Source organism: Xenopus tropicalis, chromosome 2 (genome assembly GCF_000004195.4).
Source record: "Xenopus tropicalis strain Nigerian chromosome 2, UCB_Xtro_10.0, whole genome shotgun sequence".
NCBI lineage: Eukaryota > Metazoa > Chordata > Amphibia > Anura > Pipidae > Xenopus > Xenopus tropicalis.
In genome coordinates this window covers 88,111,463-88,131,483 of record NC_030678.2, presented here as the reverse complement: position 1 = coordinate 88,131,483, position 20,021 = coordinate 88,111,463, and the positions used below count along the sequence as shown (strand labels likewise).

The 20,021-nt window shown below is 40.4% G+C and overlaps 1 protein-coding gene across 2 annotated transcripts in view; it reads left to right on the top strand.

Annotated features, from left to right (window-relative positions):
* The window catches only part of csmd2 (CUB and Sushi multiple domains 2), a 554,847-nt gene that overhangs the window by 503,511 nt on the left and 31,315 nt on the right, over positions 1 to 20,021 (top strand). For both annotated transcript variants that reach the window (XM_018091826.2, XM_031896919.1), the window contains 6 exons: positions 4,013 to 4,201; positions 9,287 to 9,464; positions 16,261 to 16,406; positions 18,456 to 18,536; positions 18,632 to 18,745; positions 19,437 to 19,625. In XM_018091826.2, the coding sequence (XP_017947315.2) occupies positions 4,013 to 4,201; positions 9,287 to 9,464; positions 16,261 to 16,406; positions 18,456 to 18,536; positions 18,632 to 18,745; positions 19,437 to 19,625 (897 nt within the window). The remainder of the gene's footprint in view (positions 1 to 4,012; positions 4,202 to 9,286; positions 9,465 to 16,260; positions 16,407 to 18,455; positions 18,537 to 18,631; positions 18,746 to 19,436; positions 19,626 to 20,021) is intronic.

Below are 20,021 nucleotides of genomic sequence, written 5' to 3'. Positions count from 1 at the left end.
CTCGGTCTTTGGTTTTCTCATATGCTAGGTGGCCACCTAGTGGATGAGAATGGGCCAGATTGAGAACCGTTCTCCTATATGGCTGGGGAACCACTAGCTGTTCCACAATCTCCCCTCGAATCTTATCCACATAGTAAAGCAATTCATTTTGTACAGCAAGGTGAGGAAACACACAATCTACACCAGGATTTTCTGTGTTCTCATTATTAATGGTGGCATTTTCCCAAGCTTTAGTAAGTGTTGGGTCCCTTAGCTGGGCGGTTCCAAAGTTATCGCGGGAGACCTCTAGCTCAGGCATGCTAGGTTCCTCAACAGTCTCCGCAGTTGCTTCAGATTTGCCAACTAATACAGCTAAGAGAAACAACTCATTTTCTTCTGACCCCTCATCAGTACCATTTACAATAACATCTGAGACGAGTGGTCCCACTTTCTCTCCCCCAGACATTCTACTGTCATTAACAGTCCCTGTAGAAGGATCCAGTTCAATTGGGTGGAGTCTCCCCTCCCCATGCTCAGTCTCCGGAACCTGTTCCTGGCACAGTTCTCGAAATAAGGGGAAGTCTCTGCCCAAAATTACACTGTGCAGGAGTATGGGAGACACTGCCACTTCATGGCACACAGTCCCTGCGGGGGTCACAAAAGTCACTAGGGCCGTGGGGTATTTCTTACAGTCCCCATGTACACACACCACTCCCACTTGACGCTGGGTTAAAGGACAGTCTTTCAGGAGCTGTGTGTTTACCAGTGTGACTAAGCTACCTGTGTCTAATAGTGCATTCACAGTGCGCTTACCAATCTGGACGACACAAGTAGGTACCTCAGGATCCGCAATAAGACCTGGTCGAGCGAACAGAGACAACTTCCTCTCTGTTCCACACTCCATGGGTTCTGGATCAGCTGGGCAGTTGGGGGCAATATGTCCCCACTCTCGGCACCTCCAGCACTGGGGAGCTCTGCAGGTCTGGCGTGGGCTGTCTCCGCGAGATCTTCCTCTTGTTGACTCTGAACCTGGGTTCCCGGGGTCCTCTGTGCTGGGCTTCTCCACTGTAGCCGGCTTCTTGGGTAGGACAACTGTAGACAGCCTCTTCGGGGTGGACACCGCCCGGGTAGTGAAGTCCTCAGCAGCGAGATATCGCTCCACCAGTTCCACCAACTGGTCTGCTGTATTTGGGTCAGATTGGCTCACCCACCGCCGTAATTCTGTGGGAAGGGCTCTCAGGTATCGGTCCATTGTGACCCTTTCCACTACCTGAGGTCCGGAAAGCAAGTCTGGCTGCAGCCAACGTTTCACTAGGTTAATGAGATCATACATCTGGGAACGCGGTGACCCCTTAACCTTAAAGTCCCAACTGTGGACCCGCTGGGCCCTCACAGAGGTGGTTACCCCCAGTCTCTGCAGGATTTCAGACTTCAACTTGTCATAGTCCTTGGCGTCCTCGGAGGACAGATCATAAAAAGCTTTCTGGGCATCCCCCACTAGTAGTGGTGCAACAATCATCGCCCACTGCTCCCTCGACCAGGCTTGCTGCTCTGCTGTCCTCTCAAAGGTACAGAGGAAAGCCTCCACATCATCCTGCCCAGTCATTCTCCGCAGGAGGTTGCTGCCTGGAATGGAGCAGTGCACTCCAGGGGCCACAGCAGCATCCCCAGAGACCTTGGCTGTCAGCTGTTTTACCAGCTCAATTTGCAACTGCCGATCTCTCTTTGCAGCCTGTGCCAGGGCTGTAATCTGGGCTTCCAACAAACGATTTGCCTCCTGCTGGTTGGTGTTAGACTGCTGCTGTAGCACCAGGCTCTCCTGGTGGGCCCTTTGTAAGGTAGCCGTGGATTGCAGCAAAGCCTTGAGGACATCCTCCATATTATAACTTTTATGGGCTGTATCCCTTTAAATATCACTTATATGATATACAGTCCGCACAATACCCACAGGAGACTTACTGTGGTCAGGCGACTCCCGCGTGTGGCAATCGTTGCCCGCATCCGAAACACCAATTGTGGGGGTTCACTCGCTGGTAGGCTGCAAATGAGGCAACTTCACACACCAAGACCGGTGTAAGGGCTTCCTGCCCGCATTTATTTTTCAGCGGCTGCAGAAGTTTCCCCTCGCAGGGGGTATAAAACAACAGTTTGAACAGAAATATCAAGCCTCCTGGCTAACACAAAAATAAATGCTTCTCTTTCTCCTGAAGCTGAGCAAATCCAGCAGCGTGTCTCTCTCTCACACACACAGGCTCATCAGCCCCCTGCACAGCTTCAGGTGTACTACAAATAGGCCTAGGGCTTCCTGAAAAACCTGGCCTATGGATTTGGGAATCCACCCACCCTGCTCTTGCGGATTCCCAGTAAGACCAGCCCCGGATCAACAATTTAAAAAAACTGCAGAGAAACAAAGTGTTTCTATGCCCCAAAACACTGCTGGTCTCACCTCAGTAAAAATGTCTGAGAATCCGTGGCCCAACATACATGTTGTCAATCACTTTTTCCCAGGAAACCGGGGACCTTTTTGTCACCATACCACAATATATATATATATATATATATATAGACAGACAATATCATTGGCATTAAGAAATTTTGGAAGCCACTACATTGCATAAAAAGTCATATATATAAGTCCATAATATCTAAGTTTCTAAATAGCTGTATTATTCAATTACTTTGAAAGAGAAAGGGCTCAATGTCCCGTATTTAAGCAGTTCTTATTAAAATAAGCAGTTCAGTATCTATCTATTGATGAATATTACATTGCAAAATGTGAATTTTTTTTTTTTTTCATTTAAAAATGAATATGGCTAGAAATGCCATAGTTTGTATAATAAACTGACTGCACTGGCTTAACATTTTAGCATCTCTATAGTAGTAATGATATAGGTCTTTACAGTAGTCACAGGAGCTCCCCATCTTGGATTCTATTAGAACAGTTAAGCTTAGGGGTCGTTGCAAAATATCAAGCAGATATAAGCCGATTCTACAGCAGTGATCCAACCTTTAGGATGTTGCTCCCACCGGCCACAAATCAGGTGCTTATTTTTAAATCTCTGGTTAGGAGGCAAATTTTGGTTGCATAAGACCCAGTGTAATTGCCAAACAGAGGCTTCTGTAGGCTGCCAGTAAACATAGGGGCTACCAAATATCCAATTATAGCTATCATTGGCATCTCCAAAAACATTTTTCATGCTTGTGTTGCTCTCCAAAACTTTTTCCATTTGAATGTGGCTCACGGGTATAAAAGGTTGGGGATCCCTGTTCTACAGGGTTAATTATTATCAATTCTGATGCAATTGCCCTGGTTTCAGACCTGTCATGTAATGTGAACCTGAATGAATTACTCATTAGCCTTGTACTGTTACATTTATATTCTATTTATGCAGTATATTTTGAGTCGGTCCCTAAGCTCAGTAACTGACAGCAGCACAGAGCATGTGCATGGAATCAGCAGAAAAGTGGAGAGCTATAGGAGCATCTTTAGAGGCACAGTTCTTCACTGCTAAAGGGCTGTGGTTGCCTTGGGCTGGTACAGAAGCCCAAAACATAATAAAACATTTCTGCCCTACTTCTTAAGTTAGGCTTTAGTTCTCCTTTAAAGTTTTTTTTCCCCATGTTTGAGCCATAAAGTAGTATATGAGAAAAATGATTCATTTTTAGTATGCTAGAAATCTCCAATTGTAATGGGAAATATTGTGATTGTGATGTTGACATAAATTGTGCCAAAGATGGAGTATTTGCAATTTGTTATTGAAAGCAAATGGTTCAGTGTGCCATAGCATAGTATAGTAAGCCCCTTTATATATGAATATTTGTCACCAATGGGTGTGGACTGTGTTTTATTATCACTTTGCACATTATCATTCTGCTTCATCAAGCTTTTGGTTGATGTTGCTTGGAGCTGTCTTGTTTCTAGATTTTTATCTGAAAAACAGTTTGACTGTAATTTTCCTTCTGTATAGTAAAGCCAATAAATATAGTTGAAAACAGTCATGTGTGTAACAATAACATTTTCTTTTCTGTACAGCATATGAACTCCAGGAGTGTCCAGACCCAGAGCCATTTTCTCATGGTGTGGTTAGAGGAGCTGGTTACAATGTCGGACAATCCATCTCCTTTGAGTGCTTTCCTGGTTACCATCTTATTGGTCATTCAGTCTTAACATGCCAGCATGGAACCAACAGAAACTGGGACCACCCATTTCCCAGATGTGAGGGTAGGTTTTTAAAGTTCGAAGATTCTTTTCCAAGCTCACATAGCAGAATATTCATACATTTTTGCGTGTAATAGAGTTAAGATATTATGCATGTAATATATGTTATATATATTATATATGTTGGAAAGCTTCACACCAGTGACACAATTAACCGGTAGACATTACAAAGTCTTTTTTGCTGCACCTAATGCACTTTTATATCAATGCTCAACATTGATTCCAGACAAAGAACTTTTATGAATAGAAAAACAATTCTTGCAAAAATGCAGCCCTTATAATTTCTTATTATGACATGTTGCGGTTGGGGACAGTAAAGGACTAAGGAACCTACCAGAATTTGATATTTCAAATAGATGTTTAGCAACACAGAACTGTCAATTTTGGGCTTACATAATAACCAAGAGCAGTCAGATCATAATAACAAAAAATAATTATAGAAATAGTAGGTCTTCATTTTTTGCCAGGGCAACGGATGCAATTCAAACTTCACATACTATCCCAACACTCCCACCACCAACAATAAGGCACTAAAATAAAAATATACTTTATTCCTAAATAGATGCCATCCACCCCATATATTTGCATGTTTCTTCTTTTTCTTGTTATGCGTAAGGCAGTCATTTAGTTAAAGAGAATACTCCCCATGCCCTGCCTCAGCTTCAGAGAGAATAGCAATGTGCTAATAAGCAACATAAACATAAAAATAATTAAACCATACACAAGTCACATTTTATTTGTCCACTGATCTGTTTCATCTCAAGAAGGCTCAGAATAACTGGATATGGATTTGCTGTAATAAAAATCACTTGGTTATTAATTTAATGTTGGTTCTAGGAAAAAACACATAATCTTGTATTTAGAACATTTTGCATTCTCTTAACTGATGCTTAAAAGAGTATTGCCCAGATCTAATTTTAGCCCCTGTGTATAAAAGGAATAGTGGATAGAGTTGGCATTTTAATCCAAGGAGAAGAACAATGGCTCAAAGGTTAATGTGTGTAAAACATTTATTTTCCCTAAGGTGCATAATCTGGAAGGCTGACTTTGCCTGGTATTTAACAAGTGCTGTTGTTATGTGTTCAGCTGATCATTGTTATTATGGCATTTGATTTGTTCCTGTGGGTTGAAAATAATATGCAAACTGAAGTGCAAAAATAATACAAGAAACAGGTTCAGACTTTCTTCTGCATTTAAAAAAAAGGGCCTTAAGGAAACCTTACAGCAAACCTTAAAGAATACCAAACCACTGATACAGTGTATATAGTAACATAGTAACATAGTAAGTTGGGTTGAAAAAAGACGTACGTCCATCAAGTTCAACCATAATGCCTATATATAACCTGCCTAACTACTAGTTGATCCAGAGGAAGGCAAAAAAACCCATCTGAAGCCTCTCTAATTTGCTGCAGAGGGGAAAAAATTCCTTCCTGACTCCAAGATGGCAATCGGACCAGTCCCTGGATCAACTAGTACTAAGAGCTATCTCCCATAACCCTGTATTCCCTCACTTGTACTGAGAGCTATCTCCCATACCCCTGTATTCCCTCACTTGTACTGAGAGCTATCTTCCATAACCCTGTATTCCCTCACTTGTACTGAGAGCTATCTCCCATACCCCTGTATTCCCTCACTTGTACTAAGAGCTATCTCCCATACCCCTGTATTCCCTCACTTGTACTGAGAGCTATCTCCCATACCCCTGTATTCCCTCACTTGTACTGAGAGCTATCTCCCATAACCCTGTATTCCCTCACTTGTACTGAGAGCTATCTCCCATACCCCTGTATTCCCTCACTTGTACTGAGAGCTATCTCCCATACCCCTGTATTCCCTCACTTGTACTAAGAGCTATCTGCCATACCCCTGTATTCCCTCACTTGTACTGAGAGCTATCTCCCATACCCCTGTATTCCCTCACTTGTACTGAGAGCTATCTTCCATAACCCTGTATTCCCTCACTTGCTAAGAATCCATCCAGCCCCTTCTTAAAGTTATATAATGTATCAGCCAGCACGACTGATTCGGGGAGGGAATTCCAGAACTTCACAGCTCTCACTGTAAAAAATCCTTTCCGAATATTTAAATGGAACCTCCCTTCCTCTAAACGGAGTGGGTGCCCTCGTGTTCGTTGGAAGGACCTACTGGTAAATAAAACATTACAAAGGTTATTATATGATCCCCTTATATATTTATACATAGTTATCATGTCACCTCTTAAGCGCCTCTTCTCCAGTGTAAACAGACCCAACTTGGCCAGTCTTTCTTCATAACTGAGACTTTCCATACCCTTTACCAGCTTAGTTGCCCTTCTCTGGACCCTCTCAAACTCAATAATGTCCCATTTGAGCACTGGAGACCAAAACTGAACAGCATATTCTAGATGGGGCCTTACCAGCGCTCTGTAAAGGGGAAGAATAACCCCCTCCTCCCGTGAATCTATACCCCTTTTAATACAGCTCAAAACCTTGTTTGCCCTTGCAGCTGCTGCCTGGCATTGCTTGCTACAGCCAAGTGTATTATCTACAAGGAATCCAAGGTCCTTCTCCATTATGGATTTGCCTAGTGCAGTCCCATTAAGGGTATACGGGGCTTGCATATTTTTACATCCCAGGTGCATGACCTTACATTTATCAACATTAAATCTCATCTGCCACTTAGCCGCCCAGATTGCCAGTTGGTCAAGATCCTGCTGCAGGGATGTCACATCCTGGATAGAATTGACTGGTCTGCAGAGTTTTGTGTCATCTGCAAACACCGATACATTACTCATAATACCCTCCCCTAAGTCATTTATGAACAAATTAAACAAAAGTGGACCCAATACAGAACCCTGAGGGACCCCACTGAGAACCTTATTCCAAGTAGAGAATGTGCCATTAACAACCACCCTCTGTACCCGATCCTGTAGCCAGTTTTCTATCCATGTGCAAATGACTTCACTAAGACCAACAGACCTTAGCTTAGAAAGCAGTCGTTTGTGGGGAACATGTGCTCCTCCATATGTTTCACATGTGCTCCTCCATGGGGTTGTATATTTTATACTTTAGACAATAATGTTAAAATGAAGAAAATAGATTTTTATGTTAATGTAAAAACTGTATTTTTTATTGAATAGAGCTACTATAGTTTATAAATAATCTGAACCATATTTTATTAAAATTTACATTTTGGGCAATATAATACATTCTGTATGGTAGGCTTTATCAGTAACATCTAAATCACATAGGTGTCTAATGATCCTCCAGCCCTCTCCATATCAGTACAGGTTAGAGGTTCTCCAGTACATTAAGTCAAAATTGAACATAGAGACTTCCATATAGTATATAAAAATGGGATCCAAACTACAGACCTGCACCAGTGTTTAGAGGGAGAGATGCAATCATGCTGATAGTATACAATGTGCACGGCTTTAATGTATTGCTAGTGGAAATATGTGTAAATTTAAGTCTATAGACCATATTGTATAACTAGATTTTAGTATAAGTATGCGGCCGGTTATGCAGAACACTTGGGGTTTTCTGGATAAGGAATATTCCCATAATTTGGACCTTCATACCTTATGTCTACTAAAATATAATTTAAACATTAAATAAACCCAATAGGATTGTTTTGTCTCCAATAAGGATTAATTATATCTTAGTTGGGATCAAGTGCAAGGTACTGTGTTATTACTACAAAGATAAAGGAAATAGTTTTTAAAAATTAGAATTGTTTGCTTAGAATTATGGGAGATGACTCTCCCATAATTCAGACCTGTTTGTATAATAGGTTCCCAGATAACGAATCCCATAACTGTATTATCATTAGTTACATTTGAGCACAGTGGGTATGGCAGAAGCTTCTAAAAACCTCTGGACCTTAAGGACCTTAAAGTGGTAGTTCATCTTTAAACTAAGTTTTAGTATAATGCTGTTCTGAGACAATATATATAAAGAAAAATTTTCAGCACACCACTTACATACATACTCTCAGAGGGTGCTTGACTTCCTCAGTCGCTCCCAAGCCTTTTTCCATGTGTCTTTGCAAAGGGGAAAGAAGCACACCAATATGCAAGCAATGCCTTTAACTCATTTATTTGCAGAAGCAAACGGCACAAGCTTTCGGGTGGGTAACCCCTTCTTCAGGTGAAATACACATAAGTGAACAATTTAGTCATTAAATACCTTCAGATCAAAAACAGGACCGAAAGCTTGTGCCGTTTGTTTCTGCAAATAAATGAGTTAAAGGCATTGCTTGCATATTGGTGTGGTTCTGAGACATTCTGCAATTGGTCTAAATGATTTAGCTTTTTGCTCATCAGCTCTCCAGTTTGGAATTTCAGCAGCTATCTGGTTGCTAGGATCCAATTTAACCTAGTAACCAGGCAGTGGTTTGAAAGAGAGAAAGGAATATACAGGAATAAGTAATAAAAATTAACAGTAACAATAAAACTGTAGCTTCACATAGCAATAGTTTTTTGGCTGCCGGGGTCAGTGACCCCCATTTGGATTCTGGAAATAGTCAGAAGAGGAAAGCAAATTATTCAAAAGCTATAAAAAAAAAAAAAAAAAAACCGAAGACCAATTAAAATATTGCTATAGCATACTAAAAGTTAACCTAAAGGTGCCCTACCAATTTAACCCTGACTTTACATTGTTTTAGCTTTGAAAAAATATTGGTGTCTTTTCTTGACATTATTTCAATACGTTATTGGTATTAGAACTGTTATAATTTTAATCTACAAACCTTAATTCAAATAAAAAGTCATTTAAACATAAAGTAAGACAAATAGGATTTCCTTGCCTCCAGTAAGGAATAATTATATCTTAGTTGTGATTAAGAAGAAGCTACTATTTTATTATTACAGAGAAAAAATAAATATTTGACTAAAATGGAGTCTGTGGGAGTTGGCCTTCCCCTAATTTAGAGCTTTCTGGATAATGGGTTCTTGGATAACGGATCCTATACCTGTATTCCATATGCAACCAGCCATTACAATGATAAAATGGCAGTGTGATCAAAGCTTTACACAAATGTAAAGCCATATTCTTCCCAACAGTATATTATACATTGTTGTTCATTTTTTTATTTTTATTTTCTGTCCAGTGCCATGTGGAGGAAATGTCACAGCTTTTAATGGCTCTATTTACTCTCCTGGTTTCCCTGATCAATACCCCAGTTCCCAAGACTGCTACTGGACCATCACTGTGCCGCTGGGATTTGGGATTCACATCAACTTCACAATCTTGCAAACGGAACCTCAAAATGATTACATTACAGTCTGGTAAGGACCTAATCACTAAATACACATTATCAAAAGGAGCATCGGAAAGCCATGTCTCACCGGCTTTCTTTTTTCACAGGGTTTTATAATAGTAAGTGATCCATGGTGGTTTGCTGTATCTCGATAAAGATCTTTTTATGTATTATTTCAGTCTATATACCTCCTCTTATTCTTTTTTAAAATTACTATAATGCACAGTATGAGAGATTATAGAGGTACCCACATTAGAAGAATTACTAGCACAAAAGAAGGCAGTTGCCCTGGCCCTCTCAGAAGCCACAAGTTCTGCTGCCTTTGATGATATGCGCATCGAATGAATTTCTAGATGCATCCTGTATGGCTTTGGTATTCATCCTTGACTTTTATGTAAACCCAAAGGAAAGACATTTCATTTTACTTTATTGAGTAAGCTCATTGCTGCTGGCAAACAAGGAGAAAAAAAACTTTGAAAAAATTAATATCAAATTTAATATCAAATTCTATTTATGGCACTGCTGCTGAGGGAATTCTGCATCTGTAATATAGTCATGCTGCTCCTCCCTATTACAATTGTTTATTCTCTCAGCCATACATACATTTGCATGTATGATCTGTATGTATAAGGGACAAGGGCAACAAAAGACACCCTAATGGAGCCAGTAGGCCCACCATTGCCTTAAAGTTCTCCTGGAATTTGTATTTCTTTCCCTTCTTTCCTTGTCTCATTTAACCTATTCTAATTCTAAGATGGTCTAAACATATGATTTATATTCTCATAGAGTCATAGCAAAGAAGTCTTGCTGTTACACCCTTCCCAGATGTGCACAAGTGCCAGAGGATATGTAGTCCGTCTCGCCACTCAGTCAAACTTTCACCTTTCCTGAAGGCCACAGAATGATTGGCACAATGTTCCACACATCCTATATACACACACACACTCACGTAAACTCTGCACTACCAGTATACCTTATACTGTGACTATATTGAATATAAATTGCTCAACTGCTGTAATAAATGGGTAAAAGAGGCTTGCCCAGGGCCCACCAGGATTGGGTGACTGATCAGCAATCATTTTATAACCAGTATCCTTTTAACAAAACATCCCCCAGACCCACTTATTTTACTTGTCGGAAATAATTCTACTTTTTTACCTTTTAATTCCTTTTTCATTTTTCTTATTTTAACCGCCTTGTCATCATGAAGAGCTCTGATTATAAAAATGGATGTTCCATTTATAAATAAAGATATACATACATTTAGTCAGGTTATAGATTTTCTAGCAACAATTGTGTTAATGAATGTGTGTATGTATTTAGTGGGGTTAGCACATTTCTGCCACTCATTTGTTGGGGCGATTGCAGAGGGTCACCAACTGAAACTTTGCCCTGGGTCCTCCAGTGCCTTAAAATAGTCCATATTGTATTATCTGTTTTACTACGAAAATTCAAATTGTGTAAATCACACTCTAAATGGAGTAAATCACTGCACACATGTTTATATTAGAGTGACTGATAAAATTGTTGGTATAACGGCTCATGTTGACAGGGGCGCTTCTGCCATTAGGCGAGTTGAGAAACTCGCCTCAGGCGGCAGAAGCGCCCCAGTTACCAGGGGCGGCAAAAAGCCGCTCCTGGTAACTTTAAGAGCCGGTTTTTAAACCGGAAATTCGGCTCTTCTAGTGCAGAGAGCGCAATTGCGCTCTCTGCACTAGCGATCTCACCGCCCCCGGACCCGCTCCTGCGCTCAGAAGGTAAGCACTGGGGAGTGGGGGGGGCAGAATCCAGGAGCCGCCTCAGGCGGCAATATGTCCAGAATCGCCCCTGCATGTTGAATCGTAATAGACTGGTAACATTTTGTGACATTTGCCTTTAAACGATCTAGCAGTTATATCTCAGTGTCTTAAACTGACAATATTTCAGGGCTGGAACTAGGGGTAGGTTGAAGAGGCATGTGCCTAGAGCGTAATGCTGGGGGGCACTAGGCACATACCTCTCCTGCTCCCCTACTCCTTGGCCTCATCTCCCCACTGCTGGCCCATTACTGTCCTTGCACTTAGCATGCGTCCCGGCTCATCATGCTCCCCCACCTTCGTCTCACTGTTAGCGCACATGGAACGAACACACAAATGTGCCCTAACGGTCACGGGGGGGGATACAATGGGAGAGGTGGGCCAGCCTGCTAGGTGGGGCACTAAAATATTTGTTTAATATCTATTAGAAATGGCATCTAATATACAAGCAGGTACCCAGGTAATCCAAAGCAGTATGTAGAATACACATTAGGGATCGTAAACAAATTTGCACAATGTTTTCAACCAAAGCATTAAACTGGGTAAATCTTCATGAATTTTTGAAATACTGTCCGCAACTGCGTTAGGCACATTAAACCCTCACAACTAAAATTATGCTGGGATAATGGGAAAAAGTGCTGCATTGCAGGTAAAAGACATGTTGATTGTGTCTACAATTTGTACATTGCAGTGCTCATAAATGAGCCCTATAGTTTGTGTCTCAACCCTTTCTCCTTCATACTGCAGAGCTGACTATACAGTACATGAGCCTAAAATACAACTTAATAAGCTGATGCAAGTCAGGACCACAAGTTATGTAACATCAGTTACATTTACCTATACATTCAACATCTTTGCTATAAGATTTTGCCTTTACCTTGTCAGGATCCGTGACTTAATGAATTTACCACTTCCAATTTAAACAAATGTAAATTAGTGGGATACACAACAGACACAATCGTAGCTTTAAGGCAGCTTATTTACACAGGAGTGCCCCTTTCATCATACAAAACAAATCATAAAAGTAAATCTTGCCCTCTGGGCACTACCCTCACACATTAGATAAGTTTCCCCTTTACCCTGGGCCCCTTGTGGACTACCAGTGGAAAAACACAAATGTTGGGGTCACCCCTGTACTCACAACACTTCTGGGGAATTGGTAGATTTCTCAAGTTTGGGCTCCCTCTGCTCCTTGCAGTGGCAGGAAGCACCCCCAGCCCCTAACACAGAGAGGTATCCTTCCTGCTCTGTGCCCTGCTCTGAGAGACTGCTACACACCTGCCTATACAATTAAATACTTTTCCACAGGACAGCCTTCCTCTGGAAAGTAAGCTTCAATAGGTGAGCTGGACTACTGGAATGGATCGCCTGATCCGCTTGTTCTATCCAGAACCCTATAACATCCAGGGCCAGACAGCACAACCCTTTAAACAGAGAACCCATTCTCTGTTTATCAACCTTTCCCCTAAAGGTTACATCTCCCACTATGGAGAACTTGAAGGGAAAATTCACTTTTTCTCTCATTTGTTGGGCCACTCTACCACACAAAGTATACAAGGCAAAAGCATCTCTTTTTTATGAAGTTCTTAAGTGTCATTAAATATCATGATAAGGGCATTGCTGGTTTAACTGCAGGTGCCAGCCCCTTAATAAGTCAGCTTAATTTTTGGTTTCTCTCAAATATGTCTCTTTTTCCTTACTCTCCTGACTAATTTGTGAGGTTTCTTGCTTAATAAACTTATATTGCTTTTTTACTGTTGAAGGTCAGCCTTGAGGTTGCTGATGGATAGTGGCAGGCCAGCTCGTTAACACTAATTTAAAAAGCAAGTGATGTTAATTAGAAAGGATGGGGACATTGTCAAAGTGTCTCTAGCGCTAAGGCCAGAGACTTGTGCAGTAACAGGGGAAATGAAGGAAGCTTGGGGAAGGGTGGGAGGAATGCTTTGTAAATGACACTGACAAATTACTCTGTTTTTAGAAACTGTCACAGGCTCTGACCTGAGAAATATTGTCCTACTCAAATTCACATTTTTTATATGGAATGCTGGCGCCCACACAATGACACAAACTTACTGTATGCCCTCACAGTTGCACACAACAGCAAATTTTCAATATGTCGGATGGAACCAGGAAAGGCTTAATCACTTATTAACTTGCAGATTTGCATCCAGGAATTGCACACACATCACTTGTACTATTAGAATGCATATGGTCGCAACGGACTATGCACACTTTCATGGCATAAATAATTTTATACTGTAGTTTGCAGGGTGCATGACTGCATGACAAGGTTTACCACCCCTCTGCTGTGCTGATGCTGCTACTATTTCCCACTCCTATTTCTTTTCTGTTCGCTTCCTTACATACTCCATGGTGCAGACTGCCCTTTTACTTGTAAATTTTGTTCCACAAATCATTCTCTCATACCTGTCTTTCTTCATACGAGTCTGTCCCAACCAACAATCACCCATTTTTTCCTTTCTTTTCTAATATTAGTATGGTCCCTTATTAGAATAATATTTAGATATGCTTATAACAGATACCCCTTCATGGGAACACAGACTTGGCAAGCGCACTCACTAACACACACAAAGAGACACACTTTTTAACCTCATATATCCTGTTACATATCAGCAGTTACTGGATAAAGGAGCACTGCTGATATCATTGCATTTATGTGGCAAAATGCAGTGGGAACCATCTTTGCTGTCTTTTTGTAATTAGCCCCACTGCTTGAAAATACCATTTAAATGGAGAATGTTAAGTCTTACAGTTCACAACATGCAATGGTATCCTAAAGCTTTTAGAGTCAGTTCAGATATTTGCATGTATACAATGGTTGCTTTCTCAATCATGATATTTGTTTAAACACATTGAAATGTTAAAACAATGTTAATATGGATTTCTGGAGCTTGATAGTGACAATATAGACCTTTTACATGGAAAACAGTATTTGCCGTCATGGACCTGTGAATGAAACATTTCCATTATTACATTACACAGACAAAAACAATTTGCTCATGATATAAGCCAGTGCTGTCCAACTGGCGACCCCCCTCTGTGTGCCCCCCCCCCACCTGTCTGGCTGCTTTGATGGCTTACCTTTGTGTAAGCTTTAAATGGTATCAGTACTGAGATTAATTGGCCCCCTGTATGGTTCACACCTCAGATTCAGGCTTTAAGTCCCTGCATTGTTTAAAAATGTAATCCCCTGTGTTGTTCACAGCTTTTAATCCCTACATGGTTCACCCTCTGTATTGTTCACACCTCAGGCTCAGGCTGTAATCACATTGTTCACTTGTTCTAGGAGCAGTAGAAACCCACAAATAAACCCTGCACACTATAAAAAGAACATATACTGAGGTGGTACTGCAATTAAAAAGTTTTTTAATATATAGTTATTGTGCAGACTGTAGGAGCAGTGCCAGCATTGCGTCACTGTATGCTGTCTGTGTGTGCCATACTATGCCTGCCCTATGCTGCCTGTGTGTGCCATACACACAGGCAGAATATGGCAGGCAGAGTATGGCACACACACAGGCAGGGTAGGGCAGGCAGAGTATGGCACACACAGGCAGGGTAGGACAGGCAGAGTATGGCACACACAGGCAGCATAGGGCAGGCAGAGTATGGTACACACATGCAGGGTAGGACGGGCAGAGTATGGCACACACAGGCAGCATAGGGCAGGCAGAGTATGGCACACAAAGGCAGGGTAGGGCAGGCAGAGTATGGCACACACAGGCAGGGTAGGACAGGCAGAATATGGCACACACAGGCAGCATAGGGCAGGCAGAGTATGGCACACAAAGGCAGGGTAGGGAAGGCCCTTGGTACCACAGACGTTGGATAGCAACGATATAAGCAACAAATTTCAAGATGGATTTACCTCATCATTATTGTTGAATGTAGATCCTTTTGTGGATGCCTCATGAATGTAAATATGTACATAAATATAACATATCTTGGATACGCTTCAGCCACTTCAGCCAGCCATTTCCCCATAGTTTTTAATGTACTAAATCAGCCCCGGGAGTAAGTCAAAGAGAAGGAATACACATGTTTTAGCTAAATTGCAAAAATGTACAGTATTTTAAAAAAAATGTAAATAATAAAATAAATGTTAATGAAAATTAACTGCATATGTTAATGATATATTTTAACATATGTAAATGAAAAAGGCAAATCATTTTAAGAAATAAAAAATTAGAACCAACTTGCGAGGGGACATGATTACTCTGTACAAGTACATTAGAGGGGATTATAGGCAGTTGGGGGATGTTCTTTTTTCCCATAAAAACAATCAGCGCACCAGAGGTCACCCCTATAGATTAGAGGAACAGAGCTTCCATTTGAAGCAGCGTAGGTGGTTTTTCACGGTGAGGGCAGTGAGGCTGTGGAATGCCCTTCCTAGTGATGTGGTAATGGCAGACTCTGTTAATGCCTTTAAGAGGGGCCTGGATGAGTTTTTGAACAAGCAGAATATCCAAGGCTATTGTGATACTAATATCTACAGTTAGTATTACTGGTTGTATATATATAGTTTATGTATGTGAGTGTATAGATTGGTTAGTATAGGTTGTGTGCTGGGTTTACTCGGATGGGTTGAACTTGATGGACAATGGTCTTTTTTCAACCCTATGTAACTATGTAACTATGTAACTTAAAAAATTATTACAACAGGTTTATGTATAACTTCCAAAATGTATTTTTTAAGAAAATATTAGATGGACTTTCCTATAAAGGTAATGGTATCTGGCATTGCAGTGTTATAAATCGTAGCATGTTAAAAAGTATTAGCACAGAAAATATAATGCAAACTTTTAGTGCTGTGTTGGCACAATCCGCTGTGGTAGCCCTGAAATCGCTACCTAGCTCAGGGTAGGGGTAGCAGAGTTCCCTTGCATCAGGAGGCATACTTTTATATAGAGTACAATAATCCAGCATTTGATCACTAACATTCTGCTGGTGAAACATATTCTGTTGCAACATATTCTGACTACTTTTCTTTGTATCTTTGTCTTTTAGGGATGGCCCAGAACAGACGGATCCACAACTTGGGCTCTTTACCAGCACCTCTACTAAAAGATTTGCCTTGAGCTCTTCAAACCAAGTTCTTCTGCAGTTTCACAGTGATGCGGCTAATGCAGGCATCTTTGCTCTTTACTTTTATGGTTAGTTCAATGGGTTTGAACACAATGTTCCCTTTAATCTATCTATTTGTAAACACGGATTGAACCATGTGGAATATTCTAAAAATAATTTATACCAGTACATTATATTAAAAATGAATACAGTGCGCAGTTTAGGCCATACAAATGATGTTACATAAATCAATACTAGTTTGAGCCACTTTTGAGCACACAATATATACAGCGGCACAAAGGAACTTTTTTTAGTCACAAAAATTGCAACAAACATTTGTCTGAAGCTACAGGAAATGTTGAAAACTTTTTCATTTGATATCTAGTTTGGTAGAAACCCCAAGATGCTAAAATAATTTGTGATTCATGGATGCCATGTTGGGACATTCTAGTTATTAAAGCCTTTTCTATGCTCACTAAACACATCATTTGAGGCAAAGCAAATATCTTGTTTTTTTTTCCATTAGATCATGATTAAACATTTTTTCTGAGAACAATCTTTGAGATAAAAGAGTTGCACTTCAGTTGCAGTATAATGTTTGCTATAATACTTAACCTTTTTTTTTTTAAAGATTTTATTTTGCATATTTTATATTTACAAACAATTGAACAAGAGAAAAAACAGAGTAGAAAAGAGAGGAAAGGAGAGAAAAGCAGATAAAAGAGGGGGGGGGGGTGAGGCTAAGGTACCAGTTCTGGTTGCACAGGGCTAATGATCCTCCATAAGCACCAAATTTATAGGTCCAGCCACGAGCCCCATACGGCATTAAATTTCTCCGGGCACCCTCTAGCTAGATAGGTCAGTTTCTGACTGGGAAGGGAATCATCCACCAATTTCCGCCAAAATTGGAGAGGAGGAGGATCTAGAGACTTCCAGTGCATTAAAAATGGATTTCTTAGCGTAGTAAAGCAGCTGCAAATAGCACAGTCTAGAGTAGGGGTGGAGGTGCAGGTCACCGGTTAGTCCTAGCAGACAGAGTTCAGGTGAGCGTATGTTTGGGAAGGCAAGCTTCTCATTGAGGAACTGTAGAACCTCCCCCCAGAATCTCTGTATCACTGGGCAGGACCAGAAAACATGGAACAGAGTACCAACATCGCTTCTGCACTTGGGGCATTGGTCAGACACATTTTCATAAATTTTGGCCAGGCGGTAGGGGGTTAGGTACGCTCTGTTTAAAAATTTTATCTGGATGTATCTGTCCGTCATACAGATTGATATTTCTGTCACTTGCTTAAGAGCATCCGACCACATATCGTTGTCGAGCGCCGGGATGTCACTCTGCCATTTGATTTTGGCTTTCTGCAGAGGGGAAGGGCCTGAGGCAGACAGTATGGTGTAAAACCAGGAGAGAGGTTTCGACAGGTCCAGTCTGTGGAGATAGGTCTCCATGGTTGTTTGCGCTACCCTTAGTGGTCTTGCGGGGAATTGAATACTAAAGGCATGGCGTAACTGCAGAAATCTAAAAAACATGTCTGGGGGGGGATTCACCTTATAATACTTAACCTTGAGGAAGTCAGAAGTACCAATGAAACGTGTTCATTGGTATAGACCATTGTGCCAATGCTATATAAGCCTACATTATACTGCAGTATAGTATGTGCAACTATTTTATATGAATACATTATTCTTACTTTTTCACACAATGGGAGCATGTCCCTTGTTTTATTGTGTGTTTTTAGATATTCTTTCTTGCCTGGAACCAGCAATAAAGATGGCAGCCCTCTGTGTGAAAGATTCCAGGATGTTTCCTTGAAACATTATTACTTTTTCTTCTTTATATGCTTTTGTGTAGTAGCTCCTCTTCTATTTTAGGTCGGGTCTGTTAAACTGTAGCAATCAATCAGTATGTAGCCTTTAGCCAGCTGTTTTGTTGCTGTGGGTTACTAGACTTAGGGAAAGCTTTGCAATGTTTATTACATTGCTTCCCATGGTTAGGCTATATGAACTGGCTTCTTGATCAAATGATCCACTTCATGATTACCAATTCCACCTTCACGTGTCCAACACCAACCTTTGCTTGTCATCTATACAATACTACAGTAAACCTAAATAGTACTTCTTCTTTCTGTCCAACGTAGGTTATCGACTCAGAAAATGCAAACCTCCAATTACTGTTCCAAATGGCGAGGTTCTGTCTGGAAGTGAAGAATTCTTGATGGGTGATTATTTACTGATGCATTATTTAACATATATATAACAAACAATACTATGGTTATGTAGGACAACCTTCATTTTCTTTAACGTTTCCTTTCAGGAGATATTGTCAGATACAAGTGTCTCCCGGGATTCACACTAGTTGGCCCTGAAATCCTAACTTGTCGTCTAGGAAACCATCTACTCTTTGAGGGCCCTCCTCCATCCTGTGAAGGTAAGCTGCCTTTAAAACATATATATAGCATATTACATTATAATTCTCATTGATTTATATTTATAAAGCATCAACATATTCTGCAAGAACTTTATATAGATTACTCATCATTCACATACATGTACTGTAGCTAATGATCTAATTAGCTTTTGCGTTTTGGTATGCACATAAACAAAAAACTGATGGTAGGCATGAATTATATTATACACTATTACTGTCTTGCTATAAAGACACTATAAGGACTGAAAGCAAGATTTATACAAATAGAGTATAATGGAGGGGTTAAAGTTTTGCATGAACAACTTACATTGTAGTTAGCTGGGTGACTGACTGGTATTATTTGTAGAAGGGTCTACAAAGCACAGTGATGTTCAGAAAGAAACAGGCATTTACAGAGAGAAAAAGCACTCTACTCACCATATGGAGTACCAGAAGGAAGCAGGGTTCTATGAAACATAGATATTATCTATGAAAAGCACAAATACTATATTAGCACAAGGCAGAAGGAAGCAGCACTGAAATTCCACTCAAGGTTGTCATTAAATGTTTTGCTCATATAGCTGCTGGAATATGTTCTTCATTTATATAAGGGACTTATATTGCTGATTGAAACACCCTTATATACAGCAATGGCAACCTGCCGGCATTACTCCAGTGAATAACTAATCTTATGGTAACATTTCTTCTCTAGTACACTGCCCAGACAATGAGATTCTAACGGACTCTACAGGAGTGATTCTCAGCCAGAGTTTTCCAGGAACATATCCTCATTTTCAGACCTGCTCGTGGCTCATTAAAGTAGAGTCTGGTTACAATGTGACACTCAGTGTGGAGTACTTCTTGAGTGAAAAGCAGTATGATGAGTTTGACATCTTTGATGGTGAGAAGATGGTGATAAGAGGAAGTATTTAATGTTATTTAAAGAAGTATTTAAAGAGGAAGTATTTAATGTTATTTTTTCATTATAATTAATATTATAAATAAAGATATACATACATTATAATTATAAAGTGACAGGTCATTAACACAATTATAGTTTCATAAACTTTGGTTAAAGTTATCCTACAGTATTGTGTGAAAATATGAAACCCAATGTGAATTCCAACAGCAATTAAGTAAATAAAACTGGATATTAGGTTTTTGTTGCATTTTAATTATGCTAATGGGTTAGTGTAATTCAACATATTTAAGTATTCCATTGCACATAGGTGAGAGGGTTGGCCTTGTGAGAGTGGGCATGCTTTGGATGCATTGTGGTTCAGATTCTGTTACGGTA